This window comes from Procambarus clarkii, chromosome 75 (genome assembly GCF_040958095.1).
Source record: "Procambarus clarkii isolate CNS0578487 chromosome 75, FALCON_Pclarkii_2.0, whole genome shotgun sequence".
In the NCBI taxonomy this organism is placed as follows: Eukaryota; Metazoa; Arthropoda; class Malacostraca; order Decapoda; family Cambaridae; genus Procambarus; species Procambarus clarkii.
This window is the reverse complement of record NC_091224.1, coordinates 19180330-19203599: the sequence shown is the minus strand read 5'-3', so window position 1 is coordinate 19203599 and position 23270 is coordinate 19180330. Positions and strand designations below refer to the sequence as shown.

General features: G+C 46.4%; 2 protein-coding genes across 8 annotated transcripts in view; both read right to left on the bottom strand.

Moving 5' to 3' along the window:
- LOC123771828 (RAC-alpha serine/threonine-protein kinase) overlaps positions 1-926 on the bottom strand; it is a 140440-nt gene extending 139514 nt beyond the window's left edge. For 4 of the 5 annotated variants that reach the window (XM_069313240.1, XM_069313245.1, XM_069313244.1 and 1 more), the window contains exon 1: positions 797-926. The gene's annotated coding sequence lies outside the window, so the exon portion shown is untranslated. The other variant, XM_069313241.1, reaches the window with a different exon arrangement.
- A 16832-nt stretch (positions 927-17758) lies between these two features.
- Positions 17759-23270, bottom strand: part of LOC123771656 (5' exonuclease Apollo) — a 53570-nt gene continuing 48058 nt past the window's right edge. For all 3 annotated transcript variants that reach the window (XM_045764278.2, XM_045764277.2, XM_069313239.1), the window contains exon 7: positions 17759-22910. In XM_045764278.2, the coding sequence (XP_045620234.2) occupies positions 21879-22910 (1032 nt within the window). In that variant the 3' untranslated portion in view covers positions 17759-21878. The remainder of the gene's footprint in view (positions 22911-23270) is intronic.

The window sequence follows — 23270 nt, the reverse complement described above, 5'->3', positions numbered from 1 at the left end:
CGCCCCACTCCCGGGACGACGACGACAAACTCGCCCCACCCCCGGGACGACGACGACAAACTCGCCCCACTCCCGGGACGACGACGACAAACTCGCCCCACTCCCGGGACGACGACGACAAACTCGCCCCACTCCCGGGACGACGACGACAAACTCGCCCCACTCCCGGGACGACGACGACAAACTCGCCCCACCCCCGGGACGACGACGACAAACTCGCCCCACTCCCGGGACGACGACGACAAACTCGCCCCACTCCCGGGACGACGACGACAAACTCGCCCCACTCCCGGGACGACGACGACAAACTCGCCCCACTCCCGGGACGACGACGACAAACTCGCCCCACCCCCGGGACGACGACGACAAACTCGCCCCACTCCCGGGACGACGACGACAAACTCGCCCCACCCCCGGGACGACGACGACAAATTCGCCCCACCCCCGGGACGACGACGACAAACTCGCCCCACTCCCGGGACGACGACAAAACTTCCCCTCCCTTTGACAATTCACATACATGTAGTAAAATAAATTACATACAAATGTGAAGATGAACGCATACGGCAGGAGCTTCAGGTAAATTCAGGTAAAACTCGAATAAGAAAATATAATAGTTTGGGACTGCCGGGTGCCCACTTATATATCAACATATTTTACGTGGTTTATATATTTAATATATACATATAAATCCCTCGTCATATATGGGGATAACAAATGTACCAATCTGCTTGTACTAGTTGTTAACCCCGAATATTAACTCACAAAATGGCTCAAGATCACTGGTAACACTCACCTACAAGACAACAACACACATGTGACAGCTACTGGTAGTGGGGCTTGCCGCAGCGATGACGCAGGTAGACTAAGAACGGCAACTGTCTGGGGCTGCTGACTGTAACGCCACCATTGCCAGCTGACCGGTGGTGTGGCAGACAGTACTGCCATCTGTCCGGTGTAATTACCAACTGCCCGCTGGAAAGGATATTTATCTGAATTTATCTGCGGGCCACCAACACTTGTGGCCCCGATGATGACCGAAAGCTGGCGGCTTGTCAAATGTTCCCCCCCCCCCATTTGCTCTGATGATCTTTTCCAGTTGTATTTTAAAACCCAACAGAGTTTTGGCGTTTACGGCTTCGGCGGGTAGGCGGTTCCGTGGGTTTACAATCCTGGTGAAAAAGCATCTCCTATACTTTGCATACTTTAGATCTTCAGTGGATTAACCTGCACCTCTGCTTGCCTTGATGCCTGAAAGACAGCTTGGAGGGCTTGAAAAATTGCAGAACGAAGCCATGAGGATAATCCTTGGGTGCCCTCGTACCACAAAGATGCTTTTTAACATGAGGAAAGAACTTAATATTATTAGCGTCATTGATCATGTTGCTGAAAATTAACTGTCAAATTGGTATAAAAAGGCTTAGGCTAACTCATCCTAACCCTTGCACAGAAGCCTTCCAGAATTTCTTTATTGAAGGCCAACATTGTTCCAAATGGATAACTAAACCTGGAACTAAACTCAAAATGTATCCGATTTATCATTTGTACCAAGAGAGACAACACGGCACTTTCCTGCACCGTGGGGAGATTACACCGTTTCCAATTTTAATCCATCCCTCTCCACCCAAGAAACACATTAGAGATCAGCCCAAGCTTCGTCTTGAGGCAAAGCTCAACGCGTTAAGCCATATTGATGCTCTGTCCACAGAGCATTCTCTCTTTCAAATCATATACACTGATGGTTCCCTACACCGCCCCACGGATACAGCTGGAAGTGCAGTTGTTCTGACAATGGGTGATGGCTTATATTTTAGTTGGGAGTCCGTATAAACAACTGGGCCTCAGTCCATCAGACCGAACTATTTGCCTTGCTCCTTGCACTGAAATGCGTACAAGTCTCCAAACTTGATACATTAATTGTAAGTGAATCTTTATCATCCTTAAATGCTCTCAACTCTTTAAGACAACTGTAACATGCTTGTGTCCGAAGCTAGACACAAATACAACAAAATTATTAATGATGGTAACAGAGTTCATATCGTGTGGTCTCCATCGCATGTTGATCTCCGAATGCATGATAGAGCTGATGAGTTAGCCAAAGAATCTGCCTTTAGAGGAGACGTTGAGTGTAACCTTGGATTGTCAATGAGCAATCTGAGAGCAGTAGTACACCAAAAACTTCAACAAAATCTTGTAAATCTGAGGCAAAGTGAAATCAACACCAGTAATTCCATCTATCATCACTATGGTTCATCCAATAAAATCAGCAGACTTCTAGATGTTACTACTTCTCGGCTTAGACTCGGTTACAAGTATCTCTGGGAATTCTCATTGTCTGCTGATGTAGACCTGACCAAATGTAAACTGTGCCAACAAAATTATTCGCACAACCTCCGTCACTATGTGATGGAGTGCGAAAAGATACGTGAATTCAGAGACAATTCTATAACCAATGTTCCAGCGATGTGTAAATATTTCATTCAAAATGATCTGCTACCAGAAATTTTAGCCAAATATCCTCAGTTTGCTAACTGTAGGTAGTAACTAAGTGATTGTAACCTATCCACCGCTGCCCACTGGATAGGGGGCGGTGTGCAGGACAAACATATCAATTGTGACACTAGCTCTCCACATATGTCAGTTGGTTAATTTAGAAACTGAACTTGTGGTCGATTTCGAACTCATTTATGATGTGACGACTTATGCTGAATTTTGTAACTAGCTCATCAAGATTGTAACTTGCTTAGCTAAATGAATTGTGGGGATTCAGTCCCTGAGCCCATTATGTGCCTCTGTAACCCTTTCCACTACCGCCCACAAGATGGGTATGGGGTGCATAATAAATGAACTAAACTGAAAAAAAAACTCTTCTAACACCAAGCTTGTCCACATGCTGCCTGCAGCGTATCTCTTACGCATATCTCTCTCTCTCCAATTCTCTCTTCCCTCTCTCTCTCTCTCTCTTTCTCTGTCTGTCTCTCTCTCTCTCTCTGTCTCTCTCTCTCTCTCTCTCTCTCTCTCTCTCTCTCTCTCTCTCTCTCTCTCTCTCTCTCTCTCTCTCTCTCTCTCTCTCTCTCTCTCTCTCTCTCCTTCCTTTCTCTCTCTATCTCTCTCCTTCCATTCTCTCTCTCTCTCTCTCTCTATAAAAACAATAAATCTGGTGCGAGCTAAGATTTGAAAACAGAAGTTGGTTGAACAGAAACAGAAGTAATGATTGGCTGTCAATCGTGTTACGTTAGGTGTTTCTCCACGAGTGGATCAGAATCATTAAACATTAAACAAACTTGGAGCACAATTTCACAAATATTGGGATCAAAGAAATCTTTAAATAACAAACCGACTCTCCTGTCTAATAACGATGGTCAGCTTTCAGCCTCTGATTCTGCTATTGAGTTCAATAGGTTCTTCTCTTCCATTGGTTCATCCCTTGCAAATGATATTCCATCTTCCAGTACTGACATTAAGGACTATCTTACAGGTAACTATCCACAGTCTCTGTACCTAAAGCCTATTAACTCCACTGACGTCAATGAGATAATCCTTTCCCTTAAAACCAAGTCTGGTGCCCTTGAGGAGATACCAACTTTAATTTACAAAAAAGCCTCCAGATCTTTAGCCCCTGCTATTGCTTTGCTCTTCAACAAGTCACTTGAACTCCAAACCTTTCCAGATATTCTAAAAAAAGCGAGAGTAACGCCTGTCCACAAATGTGGTGACCCCACAGATGTTAACAACTACAGACCTATATCAATCCTGCCAAACTTGTCAAAAATTTTTGAAAAACTTATATACAAGCAGCTTTACTCATATCTAGCCAAACTCAATATACTTAGCCCTTGCCAATATGGCTTCAGACCCAAAAAAAGCACTAACGATGCACTTATTAGTATGCTTAACTCGATTCATACAGCTCTTGATAAAAAGGAGTTCCCTGTTGGGTTATTTGTGGACCTGCGTAAAGCTTTTGATACTGTCAACCACCATAACCTTCTTCTTAAATTACATCATTATGGAGTCAGAGGACACTCCCTACAATACCTCGAGTCCTACCTTACTGACAGGCTCCAATATGTTTCTGTGAATAATACAATTTCTCCCACCCTACCCATCAACATTGGTGTTCCTCAGGGCAGCATACTTGGCCCTCTCCTCTTTCTCATCTACATTAATGACCTTCCAAATGCCTCCCAACACCTCAAACCAATTCTATTTGCTGACGACACAACCTTCATTTACTCCAGTCCTGACCCTCTTGCTCTAAATGCCACAGTAAATACTGAGCTAAATAAAGTCCATCTTTGGCTAACTGCCAACAAACTCACCCTTAACATTGACAAAACCTTTCTATATTCTGTTTGGCAATAAATCCTCTAGTCTTATAAATCTCAAAATAAACAATACCCAAATTTGTAACAAATTAGATGGCAAATTCCTTGGCAGTTCTCATTGACCACAAGCTGAATTTCCAGGGACACATTCTAAATATATCAAAAAAAGTTTCAAAAACTGTGGGCATTCTTTCTAAGATCAGATATTATGTACCATCGCCCTGCCCTGGTGACTCTCTATTACTCCCTTATCTATCCTTATCTCAACTATGGTATTTGTGCTTCGGGGTTCTACTACCCAAAATCACTTACGTCCTCTAATTACCCAACACAAAGCCGCTATTAGAACAATATCCAACTCTGGCCCCAGACATCACTCGGTACCCCTACTCAAATCTCTTAATATGTTAGATATTAAGTCACTGCACATTCTCTCATGTGTATTATACATATATAAAACGCTAAACTATAATGCCAATCCTGATCTTAAAAGCTTCATAGAAGGTTGTAACAGAACCCATGAGCACCACACCAGAAATAAATACAGTTTTGATATTCCTAGAGTACGTCTTAATCAAACTAGAAATGCTCTGCAAATCAAGGGGCCCAGAATGTGGAATGACCTTCCCAACCATGTTAAAGACTGTACCTCTCTCAACCAGTTTAAGATAAAAACTAAACACTACCTAATAAATTCCCTGTAATCTACCTCACTCCTCTATTGTCAACCCATGTCTGTTATTTTCTTTTTTTTTTTTTTTTTTTAATCAACACTGTTTGTCAACCTATTGTATTTGTGCTGCTTTTTCAGTCATGTTCCCCCTTTTTTTTATCTTTATTTGTATTTGTTCTCAACACCTTTTATTCTTTATGCTCAATTAGTATTAAGTTCTAGATATTAATGTTTTTCTTGCCCGAAACGCATTGCGTAATAGTGGCTTTAGGCATTGTATGTACTAGCTCTATCTATATATCAATCCATTAATGTAACATCACTTGTATGTATATACCTTACCTGAATAAACATCTGAATCTGAATCTGAATCATGGTTATCTTCCCTGGTGTGCTTGGGACGCCGTTTCCGAAGGAATTTTTGCTGCCTCGATATTTACACCGCCCTTGGGGCCAGTTGGGGTTTTGTGGCCCTTGGGTAGGAAGTGGTATTGTTTCTGGATGGGCTGTCAAAGTGTTGCACAGCCACCTTACCTGATGTAGCGGCCAGTTCCAGTTTCCTCTGGAGACTTTGTACTTTTGTAGGGTTTTCTTTTCATTTTTGTTGTGTATGCCTGGTGGGGGTCTGCTTGGTGTGGCTATAAGACCCCTTATAATATTTTGGTAGCCCTCCGCTAGGCCCCCTATGACTGTGCACATCTCTTTGGGTCTAACTGGTTAGCAACACCTCGCCCGAACTTCTTGTAGCAGCCAGCCTACGGGCTAACCCTGTACTCGGGGCTCGGTGGACCTATGGATGTCTTTCGAGTTTCAGCTCACTTTGTGCGAGTTTGAAGGTTACTGTGTGCCTTTGTCTCATGGTGACAGTCACTGCTTTTGCCTCCGTCATGCCGCCTGTTCGGTCACCGACACCTTTAACCCGGAGTCTTGTGAGTCGTGTTCTCTGCATGTTCTCTAGTTACCCTTTCTGTTGGCATTGATATTCGGGTACAGGCATCATCCGCATTGCGTGCTAGGTTTAGGTTGCTGCAACTCGCTAGGTTAGTTGCCCACCAGGACGCCCTGAGGTTCTCCTGTTTTTTGTTAGGTGTTGTTCGCCCTTCTTCTCCTGTTCCCGGCTCCGAAATGTCTGGGGTTTCGGGGTTGGGGCAGGGTTTAGTTGGTGATGAGACTTGGGTGGCTTCAGGGGCTGCCCCATTCGGGTTGGGGATGGAGGCATTCGTGCCTGCTCCTCCTGCCGAGGCTTCTGGGTCCTACCAGCAGCTTCCTTTTATGCTGCTTTTCCCTTGGACTCTGCCTTTTCTTCAGGGGTAGAAAGCGTAGAGGGCGGTTCTGCCCCGGGGCCTCTGTTGTAGGTTCCTGAGGCTGTGGGGGGAGCCTGCTAGCAGTTCTGGGGCTGTTTGGCCCTGCTTGGGCTTTGCGCCTTCTGGGCGGGGGTTTCGCCCTTCCTCTCGTCTACTTTACTTTCCCACATTTGCTGCCGTGATTTCGGCTCTCTTCTGTCACCCGCGTCTCATTTTGTTTTGGTGGCCATTTTCTTTTCTGTGGGTCGCTTTCTCAGAAATGTCTGGAGTTTCGGGGTCGGGTCAGGGTTTAGTTGGTCAGGAGACTCGGATGGCTTAATTCAGAGACTGCCCCATTCGGTTTGTAGATGGAGGCATTCGAGCCTGCTCCTCCTGTCGAGGCTTCTGGGTCCTACCAGCAGCTGCCTTCTTTGTTGCCTTTCCTCCTGGACTCTGCCTTTTCTTCAGGGGTAGAGAGCGTAGAGGACGGCTCTGCCCCAGGGCCTCTGTTGTGGGTTCCTGAGGCTGTATGGGGATCCTGCTAGCAGTTCTGGGGCTGTTTGCCCCTGCTTGGACTTTGTGCCTTCTGGGTGGGTGGAGGTAAGGTTTTTCGTCCCTCCTCTCGTCTACTTTATTTTCCCACATTTGCTGGCATGATTTCGGCTCTCTTCTGTCAGTACCTCCTTTTGTTTTGGTAACCATTTTCTTTTCTGTGGTTCGCTTTCCTGCCTGGACGCCAAGCCGGTGTTGAAGTTTGTTGGTTTACATATGCCAGGGAGTTTGCGCTCGTGTTTTGAGGGCGATTTTTCGCCTATGTTGGGAGTTTTTATCCTCCAGTTGCCATTTCTCTATTTTTTTCTTTCTTCTAGGGCGTTCTGTCTACTTATTTAAGTTCGTCTTAGAATGTTTGGGTTTGTTTTTTTGCACGATTTTGTGTTTTCTGTCTGTGTTTTTGTCTATTTGTCTTTTGGTTTTCGATCCGTTTCTGGCTCTTTCGAGGGTTCGGTCAGGGTAATGTGCTTTGCCCTACTTTTCTGTGGTGAGTTTTCTGTCAGAAAATATAGTTGTTTGGGCTCTCCCCGGGTATGTTTCAGGGTTCCTTTGGGCTCTTAGGTTTCGTCCCGGAGGTTTTCTTCCTCTTAGGTTCCCTTTGGGGGTTCTGAAGGCCCTTGGTTACCTCCTGTGTGCCAAGCTGGCACCAAGGAAGAGAACCCATGAAACCAAGCTGGAGCAAAATAAGAAGCTAAGGACACATAATATGGACAAAGTATAAAAACAATCACGAAAGGTAAATAAGCATAAATCGAAGCATGGGCCAGAACAGGATAAATGTTCCAAGCAAAATTAATGCCACTTAGTTGTGAGCAGCAGAGATAATGAACCCAGCAGGGAAGGTGTAAATAGGAAAGCATCAGGCTTGCATGTGTGGTGGGTGGTGAACGAGGATTTTAGGTGACCTGAACTACAAACTGGTGATGGCCAGATGAGTTAGGGCAAGGGATGTTTACCCGTTTACCCATCGCCAACTATCTTTTGTCATGTCTTAATTTAACTTGTTCCATTAGAGTAGTGGTTTATTTTCCTATGTTTTTTACTATGACTCTGTGTGGTTACCTTCATTTTGGGTCACTCTTTAACACCCTAAATCAAAGCTCTCCTGGCTTCTTATAATCACATTCTGGTCTTGGTCTCTGGTAGATTATCTCGGATTATCTTGAGATGATTTCGGGGCTTTTTAGTGTCCCCGCGGCCCGGTCCTCGACCAGGCCTCCACCCCCAGGAAGCAGCCCGTGACAGCTGACTAACAGCTGTCCATGTAGCCATGTTAATGGCCATGGCCGGTAGGCCATGTTAATTACAGGTACCTAATATGAATAAGTCTGTGTGGTAACAGTGCCTTAATAAGCACCAGGGAGTTTAAGTAGATAGGTCTTCTCATGTCTCATTGTGTTAAACACAGCACTGTTAGTAGCTGCTATCCTCTGCACATTTGTGCATTCTATGTACAGTATATTTACATAGCTCCATCAGCAACAGCAAGTGTGTATGTAACAGGGGGTGGGGTAAATAGCTCTCTTTAGTCCATTATTCCACCCCCAGTTAACTAACGAGGCCGGGGGAAACAGCTCTCTTTAGTCCGTTATCCCGCCCTCAGTTAGCAAACTATTCTAGAGCACCCCCCTCCCCCCCAGAGGTGCTCCAGAGGTACGGCAACCTCTCTCGTTCAACCCCTTGTAACCTAGGTATTCGATTACCTAGGTGCTATGACTACAAGGCGCCAGTACTTGATAAGCTACCCGCAACTCTAGAGAACTCTAGAACACATTTCACTGCCACAAACGTATAAGAGAAAAGAAAGGGAAGAGATGGATAATGAAGTAATTAGTGAAGGTTTGGGGTGAGAGAGGTATAGAGAGGTGGGAGGAGCGAGGAGGGTCGTCAGTTGAAAGGGAGAGTTTGGAAAGGGGCAGAGGGAGAGGAGAGAGAATACGGAGATGAGTGGAAGTAGAAGTAGAAAAGTAGAAATTGCTGCCACCATCCATTCAAGACCATTACATACCAGACAAGGAATGGAACTTGTCGGTATCACAATATTCTCAAAGATGTTATAAAAAGGTCATTATTAGTGTGTTTCATCTGTATCATGTACTCATTAAAATCATGAAACCAGTAACCACAGAGGCTCTCTCATCTCAACTCAAAAAGCTCTAGGGAACAAAGTTAAAGACAATTTACACAATTAATTCATCAATTATATTTCACATGATAAGTATCATAATTTAAGCAATTCAACTTAATGTTCAAGATTAATATACAAAGTGAGTCATTATCCAAGACTTCGAGAACCCTACAACTGTCTGCCCCTGATCATCACACAACATTTGTAAACACGACTAAGTCACCTTCACGTTCACTCACCGAGGACTGAGTCTAAGTTGAATAGAGAGGGGGTAGAGGGTCTGCAGATGTCAGGCAGTCATCTTCCCCCCCCCCCCCCGCCGTCCGGCCGACAGCCTATCTCGGCGGCTGACCTCTGCTCTGCTCTGCTGGCTGTTCTCCTATTGCTTATCCTCCTGAATCTACAGCTCTCTGAGCATATATTGGGAAATCTAGTAGCAAGCTCCGCCCACAAGTAGATAGCCCGAGGCTCTCTACCAAACCACTCCTTAAACATCGGCATGTTTGACGGCTATCAGGCTACAATTTTAAGATTAGCAGAAGCAAGGTGAAATTCTCATGGGCTGACCTCAGGTCACTTGGTGGGTATTAACACTGTAGAGGTGTGACTTTCAGGCCGACAGAATAGCCTCTCTAATCTTGTCTGGCTTGACTCATGTACTCTATGTATAAATTAAATTAAACTAAACCAAACACCTTTACAGTGTTATATGTATAGGTGAAGGAAAAGGTGTTTTCTGAAATATCCCAGTTAGCAAATCCATACAGTGAGTTTAATTTTATAGAAATTGGACAATAAAACACTGAATTTGCATTACAAGGGCATAAGTTATTTATTATTTTCTAACATAATCAACTTACATTACATGTACTGTACATAGGAACAAGGAACGGGCAAGCAAAATATGTAACCAAGATTGCCTTGTAAATTATTACTACTGTACAATTAATCTTAATTTAAATGAACCAAACACTCAGAAAGGATTACATGGTACTTTTACCATAAGCAATATAAACACAATTCTTATATAATGTACACTGTGTATGGAAAAGTACACTGAATTTCAAATGTCAGTTGCAAAAATATGTTGAAAATAAAAAAACAGCATTGAATGTAATGAAACACCATTTTCTGGGTGAAACCCAGAGGCTCCCTGGAGCCTGCCATATCTAGGCTGATATGGATATATTAGACTTTGATATCAGTCAGTGTGAATGGAGTTCTTAAGCCTACAGGGGTCCACGAGCCAGAATCTGGCCCCTTCAGAGAGGCATGAGGAGCAATGGCCTATAGAATTGCACATGTTATGTGGAGCATTCTATGTCTGCCATCGACCGGGTCAGGCAACCAGAAAGGTAAGCATCCTAAAACAAACCCAAATTCTGATTGAAACTACTACTGAAAGTCAAACGAGTGGACAGAACTCCCCAAAGACAAACGAACATGACATCACCACATGCCGCACCGCCGTCTGTGCAGCTTTCCCTCCTGGGAAGGGGGAAGGGGGAGCCCCAGACCCCTCATGCCGGCTACCCCACACCCCAGTTCTGAGGCTGGATTGTCAAAAACCTGCGAAAAGCCACTGACCGGAGGGAGGGAGGGAGGGTTGCCGAGAAGCCTCCACGTCTCACTCAGAAAATGGTGTTTCATTACATTCAACTCTGGTTTTCTGAGGGGAGCCCCTTCAGCTCCCTGGAGCTACTTACCAAAAGACGAAAAACAAGAGAGACTTACCCGGGAGACTGTCGGCACTCGCTCCTCAACGCGAAGTCGAGACAACTGGCTGCAACCACCGACCCAAAGCGACACAGGCATGACTAGGCCCAGGAACACTGACCGGTATCACGCAGCCAGGACTCTGTTCAACCACCAAAAACCCTGCAAACGCATGTCAGCCCAAGACATGTTACCGAAGACGGCAGCAAGAGCAGCAAACTTACGAATGTCATGGGCATGGGGGATAGACCGCAGGCTGGCTAGACCAAATAACACTGTGAACCTAAATAACCTAATAACCTAAAGCGCGTCCCTGGACACAGAAGCCGTGGCATGTAAATAATGGCAGAGAGCCACAACCGGACACAACACATCATGCACACACCCCGGCCTGACCAACTAAGCATCAACAATCCAAGGACTCCTCCGGAAAGCAGCCGTCTCATTCTTCACCAGAAAAGGAGCTGCAAATAAATAAATCTATCACCAGAGCCAATAAGAGCAGAAACCCCCTGCAATGGAGGAGAGCATGAAGCTCCCCCAACCCAACCCCCAGAGACCAATGCCAACGGGAAAGGAGCCTTGGAGAGATAATCTTGAACCGAAGGGGCTACTACAAATTGAGGGGAAGAAAGATAAAAGAGCACCCTGTCCAACGACCAGGATGGCTCAGGTGGCGCATGAGCAGGGCGGAGGTGAAACAACACCCGAGACAGCTTGCAAAATGGTGCAGAAGTAACATTGATGCCGAAAGCAACCTGCAGCGGCTCCGCCTGCGCCACATGATACGAGGCGACGGTATTCGGCATAAGATAATGGTTTTAAAACAGCCAATAGAGAAAAGACAAGACTACCTTAAAAGAAAGCAAAGTACACCTATGAAGAGACATAAAAGGACGGACCTTTTTTTGTCAAAAAAGAGACAACGGAAGGACCGCCAGGAAACTTCATACTGCCACTGAGATGAAGCACGCAGGTGGGACACCATACCTTGAGGTTACCTTGAGGTGCTTCTGGGGCTTAGCGTCCCCGCGGCCCGGTCGTCGACCAGGCCTCCTGGTTGCCGGACTGATCAACCAGGCTGTTGGACGTGGCTGCTCACAGGCTGACGTATGAGTCACAGCCTGGTTGATCAGGTATCCCTTGGGTATATACCATTATATATATACCAGGTATATACCATTAACGAAGTCACCTGATCACCATACAGATGGTGATAGACTCGAGTCAAAAATACCAGACACGAAGACTCGAGGAGATGATCGAACCAGCCACATATCGAACTGGATTGATCAGCTGAAAGAAGTTGAGCCATGTGAAAAACCCTGGGTTTGGACACCGAGAATGTAGCACCTGAAACCAAGGCTGGCCGGCCACCAAGAAACCAAGAGGACTACTCTTCCCTTTTAAGTCTCCAAGCGAGCCAAGATCTATAGTGACAGCGGAACCAGGAGAAAGAGGTACAGGAAACCCCACCCCAACCAGTCCAGCCGGAAAGCATTGACCCCGACGGCCTTGCAGTCGGGGAAGGGCGCCACAGAAACCGGGAGACGCCGATGCGAAGAGGTCCACCTCTGGGAGCCCATACGTCCGGCAGAGCAAACTGAATGAGTAGGCGTCAACTGTCCAGTCTGAGAACAGGAGAATGAACTGAGACAGGCCGTCTACTAGGACGTTGGACACCCCCCCCCCCCCCCCGATTGTGAACAGCCAGGAGAGCCAAACCCCGAGAACTCAGCGGACGAATCACCCGAAGAGACTAGCCTCAAAGAGCCAAGGACTGCATCGAATCCCCTAGGTTCAGGCAATGAAACATCAAGGAGCAGTCCGATTGGAGCCTGATCGTTAATCTGCGAGCGATTCGAATCCTCTGAAGCGACATCCACACAGCCATGAACTCCCGCACTGTGCTGTGGGCCCGATGGAAGGATGGACCCCACCGCCCCTGGCCGGCCTGGTGAGCACTAGTCACAAAGCCCCAGCCAAAGAAACAACATGTACGTGAACACATCGAGCGAGGGCTCAGGTAGGCCCCAAGGCACTGAACCCCAAAAAACCCGAAGACGCAGCAGCTGATGCAAGGCCCCTAACTCAGCGGTCGCAAGAGAGGCAGAAGGGACATTCCCGAAGGAACCAGAATATCCGATGAAGCCAAACCCGACCAACACGGCAAACTTCAGGCTCCCATACAAACCCTCGAGCAACCGCTGAGTGACCTGGGAGCCCCCCAGAAACAAGCAAAGGCGGGAGCGTAGCCAAAGCAGAGACTCCGGAGGGAGAGACAAGGAATTGGTCTGAGGGTACCACACAAGATCCAGTCAAGTCCAAACGTGAGAGGGAACCAGATGGGACTTCCTCCAGTTCACCAGGAACCCAAACCCGGTGAGCTGGGAAAGAACCAGATCCCTGGCTCCCAGCCAGTCCGCGTGTTTGCTTGCTCACGTTTGGACTTGACTGGGTCTTGTGTGGTACTCTCGGACCACTTCCTTGTCTCTCCCTCTGGAGTCTCTGCTTTGGCTACGCTCCCGCCTTTGCTTGTTTCTGGGGGGGGGGGAGGGGGGGGAGGGGCTCCTGGGTAACTCAGCAGTTGCTCAAGGGTTTGTGTGGGAGCCTGAACTTTGCTGTGATGGTCAGGTTTGGCTTTGTTTGCTGTTCTATTTCCTATGGGGACATTCCTTCCACCTCTCTCGTGACTGCTGGGTTCAAGGTCCAGGTTCAACCCGAACGGGAGACAACGAAAGCGGTAACCGAGACACCCCACAACAAAACCGAGCCAATCATTGAACCTTGGATGAATTGGGATGTGCCAATATGCATCCCAGAGGTCCAGAGACACCATCCAAGCACCCGGCTCCAATGGAAGCCGGACCTGGGACAATGTAGTCATCTGAAAAGAGAGGCAAAAGACTCAGGGGGTTCAAATGGGACAAGTCCAGAATGAACTAATTAGTAATTAGTAGTAAGTTTTAGTCCAAGTTCCCCTCCACCCTCACCTTGCCTGAAACGCTATGCATACTAGTGGCTTTAGGGATTGTATGTACTAGCTCTTTCTTTAAATCCAACATTATGTTTGTAACTCATCTGCAATGTATGTACCTTTACCTGAATGAAGAATCGGAATCTGAAACTAAACCTCAGGTCGCACATGGGACTGGGAACAGACGGGAAACCCACCTGAAGGACGCTGTCATTTCGACAATGCCCAAGCGTACCCACTCCAAGATGACCCGACAGAGCACAGGAGAAGAGGCCTGCCCCGTTAGCCCCGAATCCCCCGAAGGAGGAGGGGCCACCCAACACCACTACAGGCCATCGGAAACGTCCCGAAAAGCCCACAAATCATGAGACCAGGCGTGAGCGAACAACGCAAACCTCCACCCCCCCCCCATGGGGCGAACTGCGAGAGAGCTGACGCCCTGTGCAAGAACCCAACTTATGCACAGAGCGATCACCTCGCGGACCAGATGAAGATGGGTCCGAAGGCAGCGCCGGCCCAGAAACTGGCACCAGCAACCTACCACGATGAGAGGAACCCTGAGCCCAGGCAAGACCCCTCCGGAAGGAATACTCCTGAGACCCCCGAAAAACCAACAAGTTCGTCATCGGACGACAACTAGAAGAGGCTGCGTGCAGAAACTGCCCAACCACAAACTATACAAACAGCAAGGGACAAAACAGAGATGAAAACTGAAGAGTCAGGGTCAAAGCAGATTCTAACGAGGAAGCAAGCACCACCTGCAGACATGCGAGAGGCGAAGCGAAAAACTGCGACACTGCATCCCTCAGGATCGGCACAAACAGCTTCAGCGCAGAAGACGCACGAGTCCCGAGACTAAGGCACCAAACCCAGGAACGGCCCCAAGCGCTTCCACATCCTCCTCAAGCCAATCCGAAGACAGCGCTCCAGGAGGGAAAAGAACCACAAGACCGACATCAGCAGGCCACGAGCACGCAAGTCCTCAGCTGCCAATGCAGCCAAAAGGGAGGGAGCCTGCATATGAAGCTGAACCATGCCAACATCCTGCTGAAGGGCAGGGGCGAACAAACACGCATTGAGGTGCTTGAATTCCCCCCCCCCCCCCCACAGGTAAACCTGGACCACTGTCAATACCTCGCGCCACTAAAGTGTGCGGGGTACCACAGAAAGTACTCAAGCATCCAAAGACAACACAGGGCAGTTCGCTAGCCAGGACGACCCTGGAACCTCATAACAAACACAATATGGAGACAAAGACCCAAACCTGAAAGAAGATGGATCCATTATAGAGACATAATCCGGGTCGCACAGGAAGTAAGCCGCAATGCCCGCCCGCACCTCAGTAGGCGAGACGCGGGAAGCCGTAAACCTCCTGAAGGATGGAACCGATGGACCCGAAGGGACACGGAACCGAACCCGGGGAGGCAGAGTCACCAAATCCAACGCGTATGCAGAGAGCGAAAGAAAACCCCCTTCTTGTAACAGTAAGCCCTGCTCGGAGGGTAGGAAAACCCAGGCGAGGTCCAATAGGGCCCAAGGCCCCCAAGTCAGCCCCTCCCCAACCCCGGGAACCTCCACACCAGGACCTGGGGCCGAGTCGTCCTACAAAGCCCCGGCCTCACAAGAAAAAGCCGAGGCAGCTAGAAAGGCAGGAAGGAAAGGGGAGCAAGGAGGGAGGCAGGCCCCACTGGTCAGTCCCCGTTGTCACGCCTGGAGGAACCGACTTGAATGCCTCCGTCTCCCCCTGGAAGGGATAACCCCTGAAACTGCCCGAGACTCAGAACCTTCTAAACCCTGCCTCGACCCTGAAGTCCTCAGATGCTTCGGAACCAGAAGCAGAGGAGAAGGGGGACCAGAATGAACCATAGCAGAGGAAGAAAGAGGGGGTGCAGACTGAACCAAGGCTGAAGCGACCAACACACCCCCCCCCCCCCCCAAGTCCAGGACCCTATAAGCAAAATGGGGCAGCTTCAGGGCTTCCGGGGTAGCAATCAACCTAACACATTGCAGCAACCTATATATATAGCATGCAACACCTGAGTCGCCTGCACCCGGATAGTCATCAGTGGACAGGGTGAACTGAGTCACAAACAAGCAGCAAAACTTGCAGGACTCTGGGTCGAAGGTGTCACCGACCCAACATGCAGCATGATGGAGGCAAAACCAGTGAGTCACCCTGAGACAAGGGGACAGAGCAATCCTCAAACTCCCACAAGGTGAGAGGGGACCCAGGGGTCTCATCCATCAGACCCCTTGCACCCTCGCAGGGTTGTCCAGGGCCCTTAAACTGGTATCACTAAGGGTAAGCCCAGGCAGGGTTCTGCGAACCAGTGCCCAAATCTTCCAATCAAACTTCTAAAAGCTGAACCCCCAGGATGTGTGCACTCAAGGGGGGGGCCCTAGCAGGAAGTACCATCCAGAAACACAAATACCTATATAAACTTAAATATAAATAGGGGGCAACGAACCAAGGCAGACCCTACCCCTAACAGGCAGGACAACAAAAACAAAACAAAAATCCCGCAAGAGGACAACGTACCCAGGCGGAACAGAGCTGGCTGGTATAACAGGTGATAACTAGCTGTGCAGTACCCTGTGACCCAACGAGTGCTAACTACCCCTTACCTAAGGTAAACAAGGGAGGAGGAAACCCCACAGCACATTCAGGGCTGTCATTTACCAAGCGGCAAAAGACCAAACAGAGGTAGATCCCAAGGTGACTTGTGGAAGATGGCCCGAAGCCCCAAGAGCGGTACTTACAGGGTACTTGTAGGAAGGAAGGAAACCCTAAGCGCATGCAGCCCGAGCACCTGTGAATTTACTCCCAGCTCACGCACCACCTTAAGACAGCACTGGACACAAGGCACAGCACATCAAGCACAAAATCAGGAGCTGGAGTCACAAGACCAAGCCTCAAACACATCAGCCGAGAACTGGGGTGTGGATAGCCATTGGGGAGAAGAGGGGTCTGGGGCTTCCCCTTTCCCTTTGGGGGAGGGGGGGGGAGTTGTGCAGATGGCGGCGAGGCACGTGGTGACGTTATGCTCGTTTGTCTTTGGGGAGTTCTGTCCACTTGTTTGACTTTCAGTAGTAGTTTCAACTAGAATAGGGGTTTGTTTTGGGATGCTTACCATTCTGGGTGCCTGACCTGGTTGATAACAGACATAGAATGCTCCAAATCACATGTGCAATTCTATAGGACATTGCTCCTCATACCTTTGTGAGGGGGGCCAGGTTCTGGTTCATGGTCCCCGGTAGGCCTAAGAACACCATTCACACTGACTTATGCCAAAATCTAATATATCTATATCAACCTGGATAAGCTCTGAGGAGCCACATGGGCTCCCCCAGAAAAATTATGCAAATAAAGAAATTATACAATTACAGTACAGTATCTGAAAAATATACATATTTATATATAAAACTACAGGCACCTATACTAATCTGTAATTCTATGACACAAGAGAATAGTTGTACTGTATATGTATATGGTATTCATGTGTACTTCGTTTCATGCCGGGGATGAATCCTTGGATATGGAACATTAACATAATCAGTGCTATAAGGGGGGTCACTAGAGTATTATTTGTATGGAGATGTGTTCCTAACAATGCAAATTATTACCTATATCAGCACATTAAAGGTTCATAGGGTTACTGAAACAATAAGAAGACATGATTTTATCAATAAGATAGATAAATCATGTCTATCAATTTGATAAGACATGATTTTATAAATATAAATTGTAAGGACTCATATTATTTGCATAAAAAACAAAAATTACCAACCACTCATAGTAAATTATGAACAAGAAAGATAGTGGTCTTACAAATTTATCACTATCAACAACCTGTCCGCATTAATGATGGCCAAATGCTTGTTAATTCAGCTGCCAAACCTTGTTAATGAATGAAAAATGGTTTACACACGACTCAGAACTGATGAGGTTTGAACATTTTTCAAACAGTGCTTCACTGACAACCTCTTTTCGAACCGCAACTCTGTAAATGTTTCGCCCATGTAAAACAAATACAAATTATCGCCAACAACGGATTCTAAACACATAACTCAACCTAACCTATGCCTAACCATAAACAGAACTTTAATATCTAATAATATTGCATTAATTTGTATATATATGAAAAAACACTTTTTTAATGCAAAATATAGGAAAATTGATGACTGTGATGCAGTGGGGTGGCCGCTGCATTAATGAGCCTGGTTTGAGGATGGGTTGCTATCAAACTCCCCATCCTAGCTCCTCCACCTTGTCAGTCATAAGAAGGGAGTGGGGGGAGGGGAAATTTGTCTGTGCTGGAGTGTAGGGCAGTACATGTGAGGGAAATAGGAGTGCATGTGAGGGGGGGATAGGAGTGTATGTGAGGGGAATAGGAGTGCATGTGGAGGGGGGGGGGAGTGCATGTGGAAGATAGAAATGAATGTAGGGGTGATACAAATGCGTGTAGAAGAATAGGAATGCATATGGGAGATAATAGTGAATGTTGTGGATAAGACTGTTTGTTGGGGCTAGGAGTACAAGTATACCTATCACCCACACGCACTGCTATCACACACATGCACTCATGTCCCCATATGCGAGTGCAAGTGGGTGATAGGAGCACATGTACTCCTGTCCCCCACATGTACTCATATATGCACATACACTGTCTCCCACATGCATTGTGCAAGTAGAGAATAGGAGTGTGTGGGGACTCCTTACAGTAGCATCCAACTGTGGTTTGACTGGAACATTGCTCCTCAGAATTGACTGATGGTAGGTTGCCCAACTGAGCAGCTGTATCACCTTGCCTAGTCTCAAACATCTGTTCTCTCTCCAGCCAGCCAGTTAGCTACTGGCCAGCTAACCCCAGTCAGCCAGTCATAGAACAGCCTTGGGCACAGGGAACTGAAGGGTTTTGAAAGCTAATAAACACCTATGCCATGCCCAACAACCTTTGAGGCCCAACATCTGATAGAGAATAGTTTGTCTATGCTGGAGTGTAGGGGAGTACATGTGAGGGGGGTATAGGAGTGCATGTAGAGGGGATAGAAGTGCATATGAGGGGGATAGGAGTGTATATGAGGGGGGATAGGAGTGCATGTGAGAGGGGATAGGTGTGCATGTGGGGGGATAGGAGTGCACATGAAAGATAGAAATGAATGTGGGGGTGATAGAAGAGCATGTGAGAGAATTGGAATGTATATGGGAGATAAGAGTGAATGTTGTGGATAAGATTGTATGTAGGGGCCAGGAGTACATATAGGAGCAGAGCCTAATTTTAGGCTCAGGGGCAGAGCCTAACACCCTGCCAGATTTTTAGAAGAGAGGCACAAATAACAGCTAAGCCACTGCCCCAATCATCAATGGCCCCAAGCAACAAGAAAAGCTGCAAACGCCCAAAACTTCAAAATAACGTGAACCAAAATCATCCCAAGAATCTGACCCCTGGGTTGCTGAGGCTATTATCTAGTGACAAGCGTGGAGCTAGACCTAGAATATGTGTATATATAATTCTAATAAAGGTTGCCAATGTGTCCAAGCAGTTGTATGTTTTGATGCACGTCACCTTTCTGGTAGTTTTTCCTTCGGCAATGTGGCTAATCTTGTATCCCTACTTCCCTAAGCGTATGGTAAGTGCTCATGATTTGTTAGAGATTTGGTATGATACGTGGGTTTGGAGTGCTCCAGGTAGGTACTCAGGGAGATGCAGAGGGAAGCCCCTTTCAGAAAAGTCAAGCTGGAAATGTTGTAGCTAACAGGTCTACACCAAGCAATGAAGAACTTGAAGTTCAGTTTTGATTTACATGCCACATGCCCCACCTCATCTCTCCTTGAACAAAAACTCACTGTTGAATGTAATGAAGCACCTCTTTCTGGTGGGTCCCTTTGTATCTCCGTGATGAACACATTTGGTATATCTGTCAAACCCTCAATGCCACACAAGGCTTTATTAATTCACAATTGCCTAACAGAGACCAGTAACATTATCTCGTCCAATCAACAGAAGGAAGATAAGTCTGGGGGTCTAGGACCACCATAGTAACCAAGAGAAAGACCACTAGAAAGTTAGTAAGCACCTACACAGATAAGTGCATGAATCCCACTTGCATCCTTGAATCTATATAGTCATTAGCTGGCCAGAACCACTGGCTAATAGCACATGCTTGTCACCAGATGGTTGCCTCTATCACCCCAGCTGCAACCCAGTCATTCACACACCACCTATAAGGTAGGAATGGCAAGCTACTGAGTGACCCACCAGATAAAAGCCTTTCATTACATTCGGTGCTAGTTTACTGTGAGGTTCCCCTTTAGTAGCTCCCTAAGCTATCTAACCAAGAAGAACAAGTAGGAACACCGAGAAGACTGACTCTGAGGAAGGAATGAAGTTGTGAACAACACACAGGGACATAACACTGTGGCAACTCACCCAATGCCAAGTCAGTGTGTGGCACTTCCTAGGAATACGAGACCAAAGACCGAGTCGCAAACACCCACAAGAATGCCGAAATCACAAGCCTGAACAAAGCTGCAAACTTGGGGACCATGGCCAGCAGATCCAATGTTGTTGACAAAACAGAGAGGATTGCTGAAGTGAACTGAATAAGATGACCATGGAATAGGGCAACAATCACACAGCCACCTGTGCACCCAGAGAGCCATTCAAGGAGTGATGTGCTGACAGGGTCAGCACAGAAGTGGGAGAAGACCCCAAACAACCAGAAGGGTGAACAAACAATAGAACCACCAAACTAAACACAAACAAAAGAAATGGGAGACATTCAAAAAAGAAAAGACAAAAGAAAGAACATGTGCCAAGGCACAGACCCATTCTCAAAGTGGGGGAGGTCCCAATCCATGTGCAGGAACTAATGGAATCCAACTGCACCACAGCTGAAGTATGAAGAGACCCAGAAAACTTGTGGAGCAGCAAATCCAAACTACTTTGAAACACCTAAGATGGGAAGCTGTGGAATAAACAAAAGCTAACTGCGAAGGAGGTTAAGGAGGACCTTCCTCGCATTAAAGGGTTCCTAAGACCCAACATCTGGAACACCTTCGCAACAACAAAAGATAACTCTGGGAAAGATTAAATCCCTGTGAGATGCCAGAGACCCATACATTGACACATAAATAAAAAATAAGAACAGTTCCCCAGAAGAACCCAAAGTCGCAAAGAAAATTTCCAAAAATAATGGGTCACATTAGGAATCTCTGACAGAACTGTGTCTGCTTCAGGCTTGGGGAAGCCAGGTCTCCTTAGGGTAGATAACCCTAGCTGAGAGCAGGGACAAGGCTACTAGCAAACATGGAAAGAAACCCTGGGCCCCATACAGCTTTAGCCAACATTAATGCCTGGGCACATGCAAAATGAGGCACAAACTGCATACACAAAGCTAACAGGAGCAAACGAAGCACAGGCCCTTAAGCTGGATGAAGTCCAAAGAATGGCCAACACACACATCTGAAAAGGAGAACTAAGTCCAATAGTACTGGCACAGTACTGGACAGGGCAACACCAGGGGTGTGAATGATGGGTCGGCTGATCTGAGGACCCAGGTTGCTAAGGCTGCCACCTGATGGTTACAAGTCAATTGCTCAACATGGATAATGACTTTATATATACTGTACTTAGAATCAGCATTGCAAATGTGATCCATACAATTGTTTTGGTGTGCTCTACTTTTCTGGTCTCTTGGTTATTGTGGTGGTCTTAGATCCCCAAACTTCCCTTCATTTAATTGAGTGGACCAGATTCTGGTACTTGTCTCTTGTAGGAGATCGTGAATTGATAAGAGCTTGGTGTGGTATACCAGTATGTAACTCGAGGAGCCACTGAGAAGGACCCTCCCAGAAAACAAAATAAGTATAACATTCCATTTATTTTTAAAAAGTAACATGATCATTCCAAAAAAAAGCCAAAAACCATGAGGCAGCATCTGATATGGTTTATAATATCCAAGCATTTTTTATAATGACAATGAGGGGAAACAAGCAATAACCTCCAGTATCCACGAGTCAATAAGGTCGACAGGTGTGCTGTGTTATCATGAGAACTGCTCCAACATTCACCACTGACTTGATAGAATTTAAAAACTCACACATCACATTCCAAATTGTAACTGATATCTCAAGATAAATAACAAACAGAGAATTTATCCTCACAGCTTCCTCACCCTTTTTGTAGAACACTTACAGTGTTGTGACAGAATTCCAAGTTCATAATAAAGAGATAAGATTATGAAGCGAATCACATATGGGTTCAGTATTTTCCACCAATGATGACAATTCATTTACAGTATTCCCATTGTCATCCATTAGAAGGGAACACTGAGATAACATAAGTGCTGAAGCACGCTCCATCCAAAACAAACGTTGTATTCTGGCATGATCCTCAGGGCTGTCTTTATTGGGATTTGGTATATTTACTTGCATTCCTTCAGTGGGACTACAAAAAGAGTAATTTGATGCTACTTCTGTGGATGTTGAGAACTCATTTTTTGATATCTTGTCATCAGATGCTTCTCTGATATTTTGTTTATTTTGGTCTTTAAAAATTGTTCCATTTGTGGAGTTGCCTGTAAACTTTTCCAAAGTGACTTTTTTAAGTAACGATGAAGACCTATCATTAGCAAGTGGCATTTGATGGAATTGTTCATCATCTTTCAACATTAAATCCCCACGAGTATCTTCATTGGGATTTTGATAGTTCAACTGTGACATCATACTGGTGGGCCTACTTAAAGCAGGTGAAGTAGTCAGTAGGGAAACGGATGAAGAGGAACACTCAGGTGTAGTGCAAACTACTCCTAAAGTTCGTCTGGGTCTGGGAGTCAAACCACGATGTAGGTTACAGCGACGAGGCTGGTGTGCTAACAACATTGGGCCTCCTTCACGCATTAAATCGGCAATAGCATCAGGTATCAATATTGGCTCAGGTGGTGGGAATGTAAGAAAATGACTGTACACAGACATATCAGCTTTAACCATTTGATTAGGAGCAGATGAACTTGACCACCAACCAAAAGTTGACCACTTCTGCACTATAGGTATTACTTGATGAGGTGCTAATTGGGCCACCATTTCCAGTAGCTCACTGTATGACGAATGATCACTGTAGGGTACAGTGAAGAAACCGTTTTTATGCTGACTGCTGTAAGGCCCATTTTGCCAACCTACATACAGAGCTGTCAACATAATACTGACTGTTGGATGTTCTTGGTTCCATTTCTTATGAGCAGATACCTGTAACTGAAAAGAAATAAGGTATTGCAAGCATCAAAATGTTTTTCATTAGTCTCAACGATCACTAAAATTATAACAACTGTTGACAAAGCAAAATAAACAAAAAAAAAACCAGCGTTGAATGCAATGAAACACCATTTTCTGGGTGAGACCCAGAGGCTTCCCGGAGCTTTACCAGGCTGATATGCTAATGTTAGACTTTGGCATCAGTCATGTGTATGGAGTTCTAGGGCCTACCGGGGACCACCGCCAGGACCTGGCCCCCCTTAGAGAGGCAAGGGGAGCAATGGCCTATAGAAACCCCGTGTGGTTGGAAGCATTCCATGTCTGCCATCGACCGGGTCAAGCATCCAGAAAGGTAAGCAT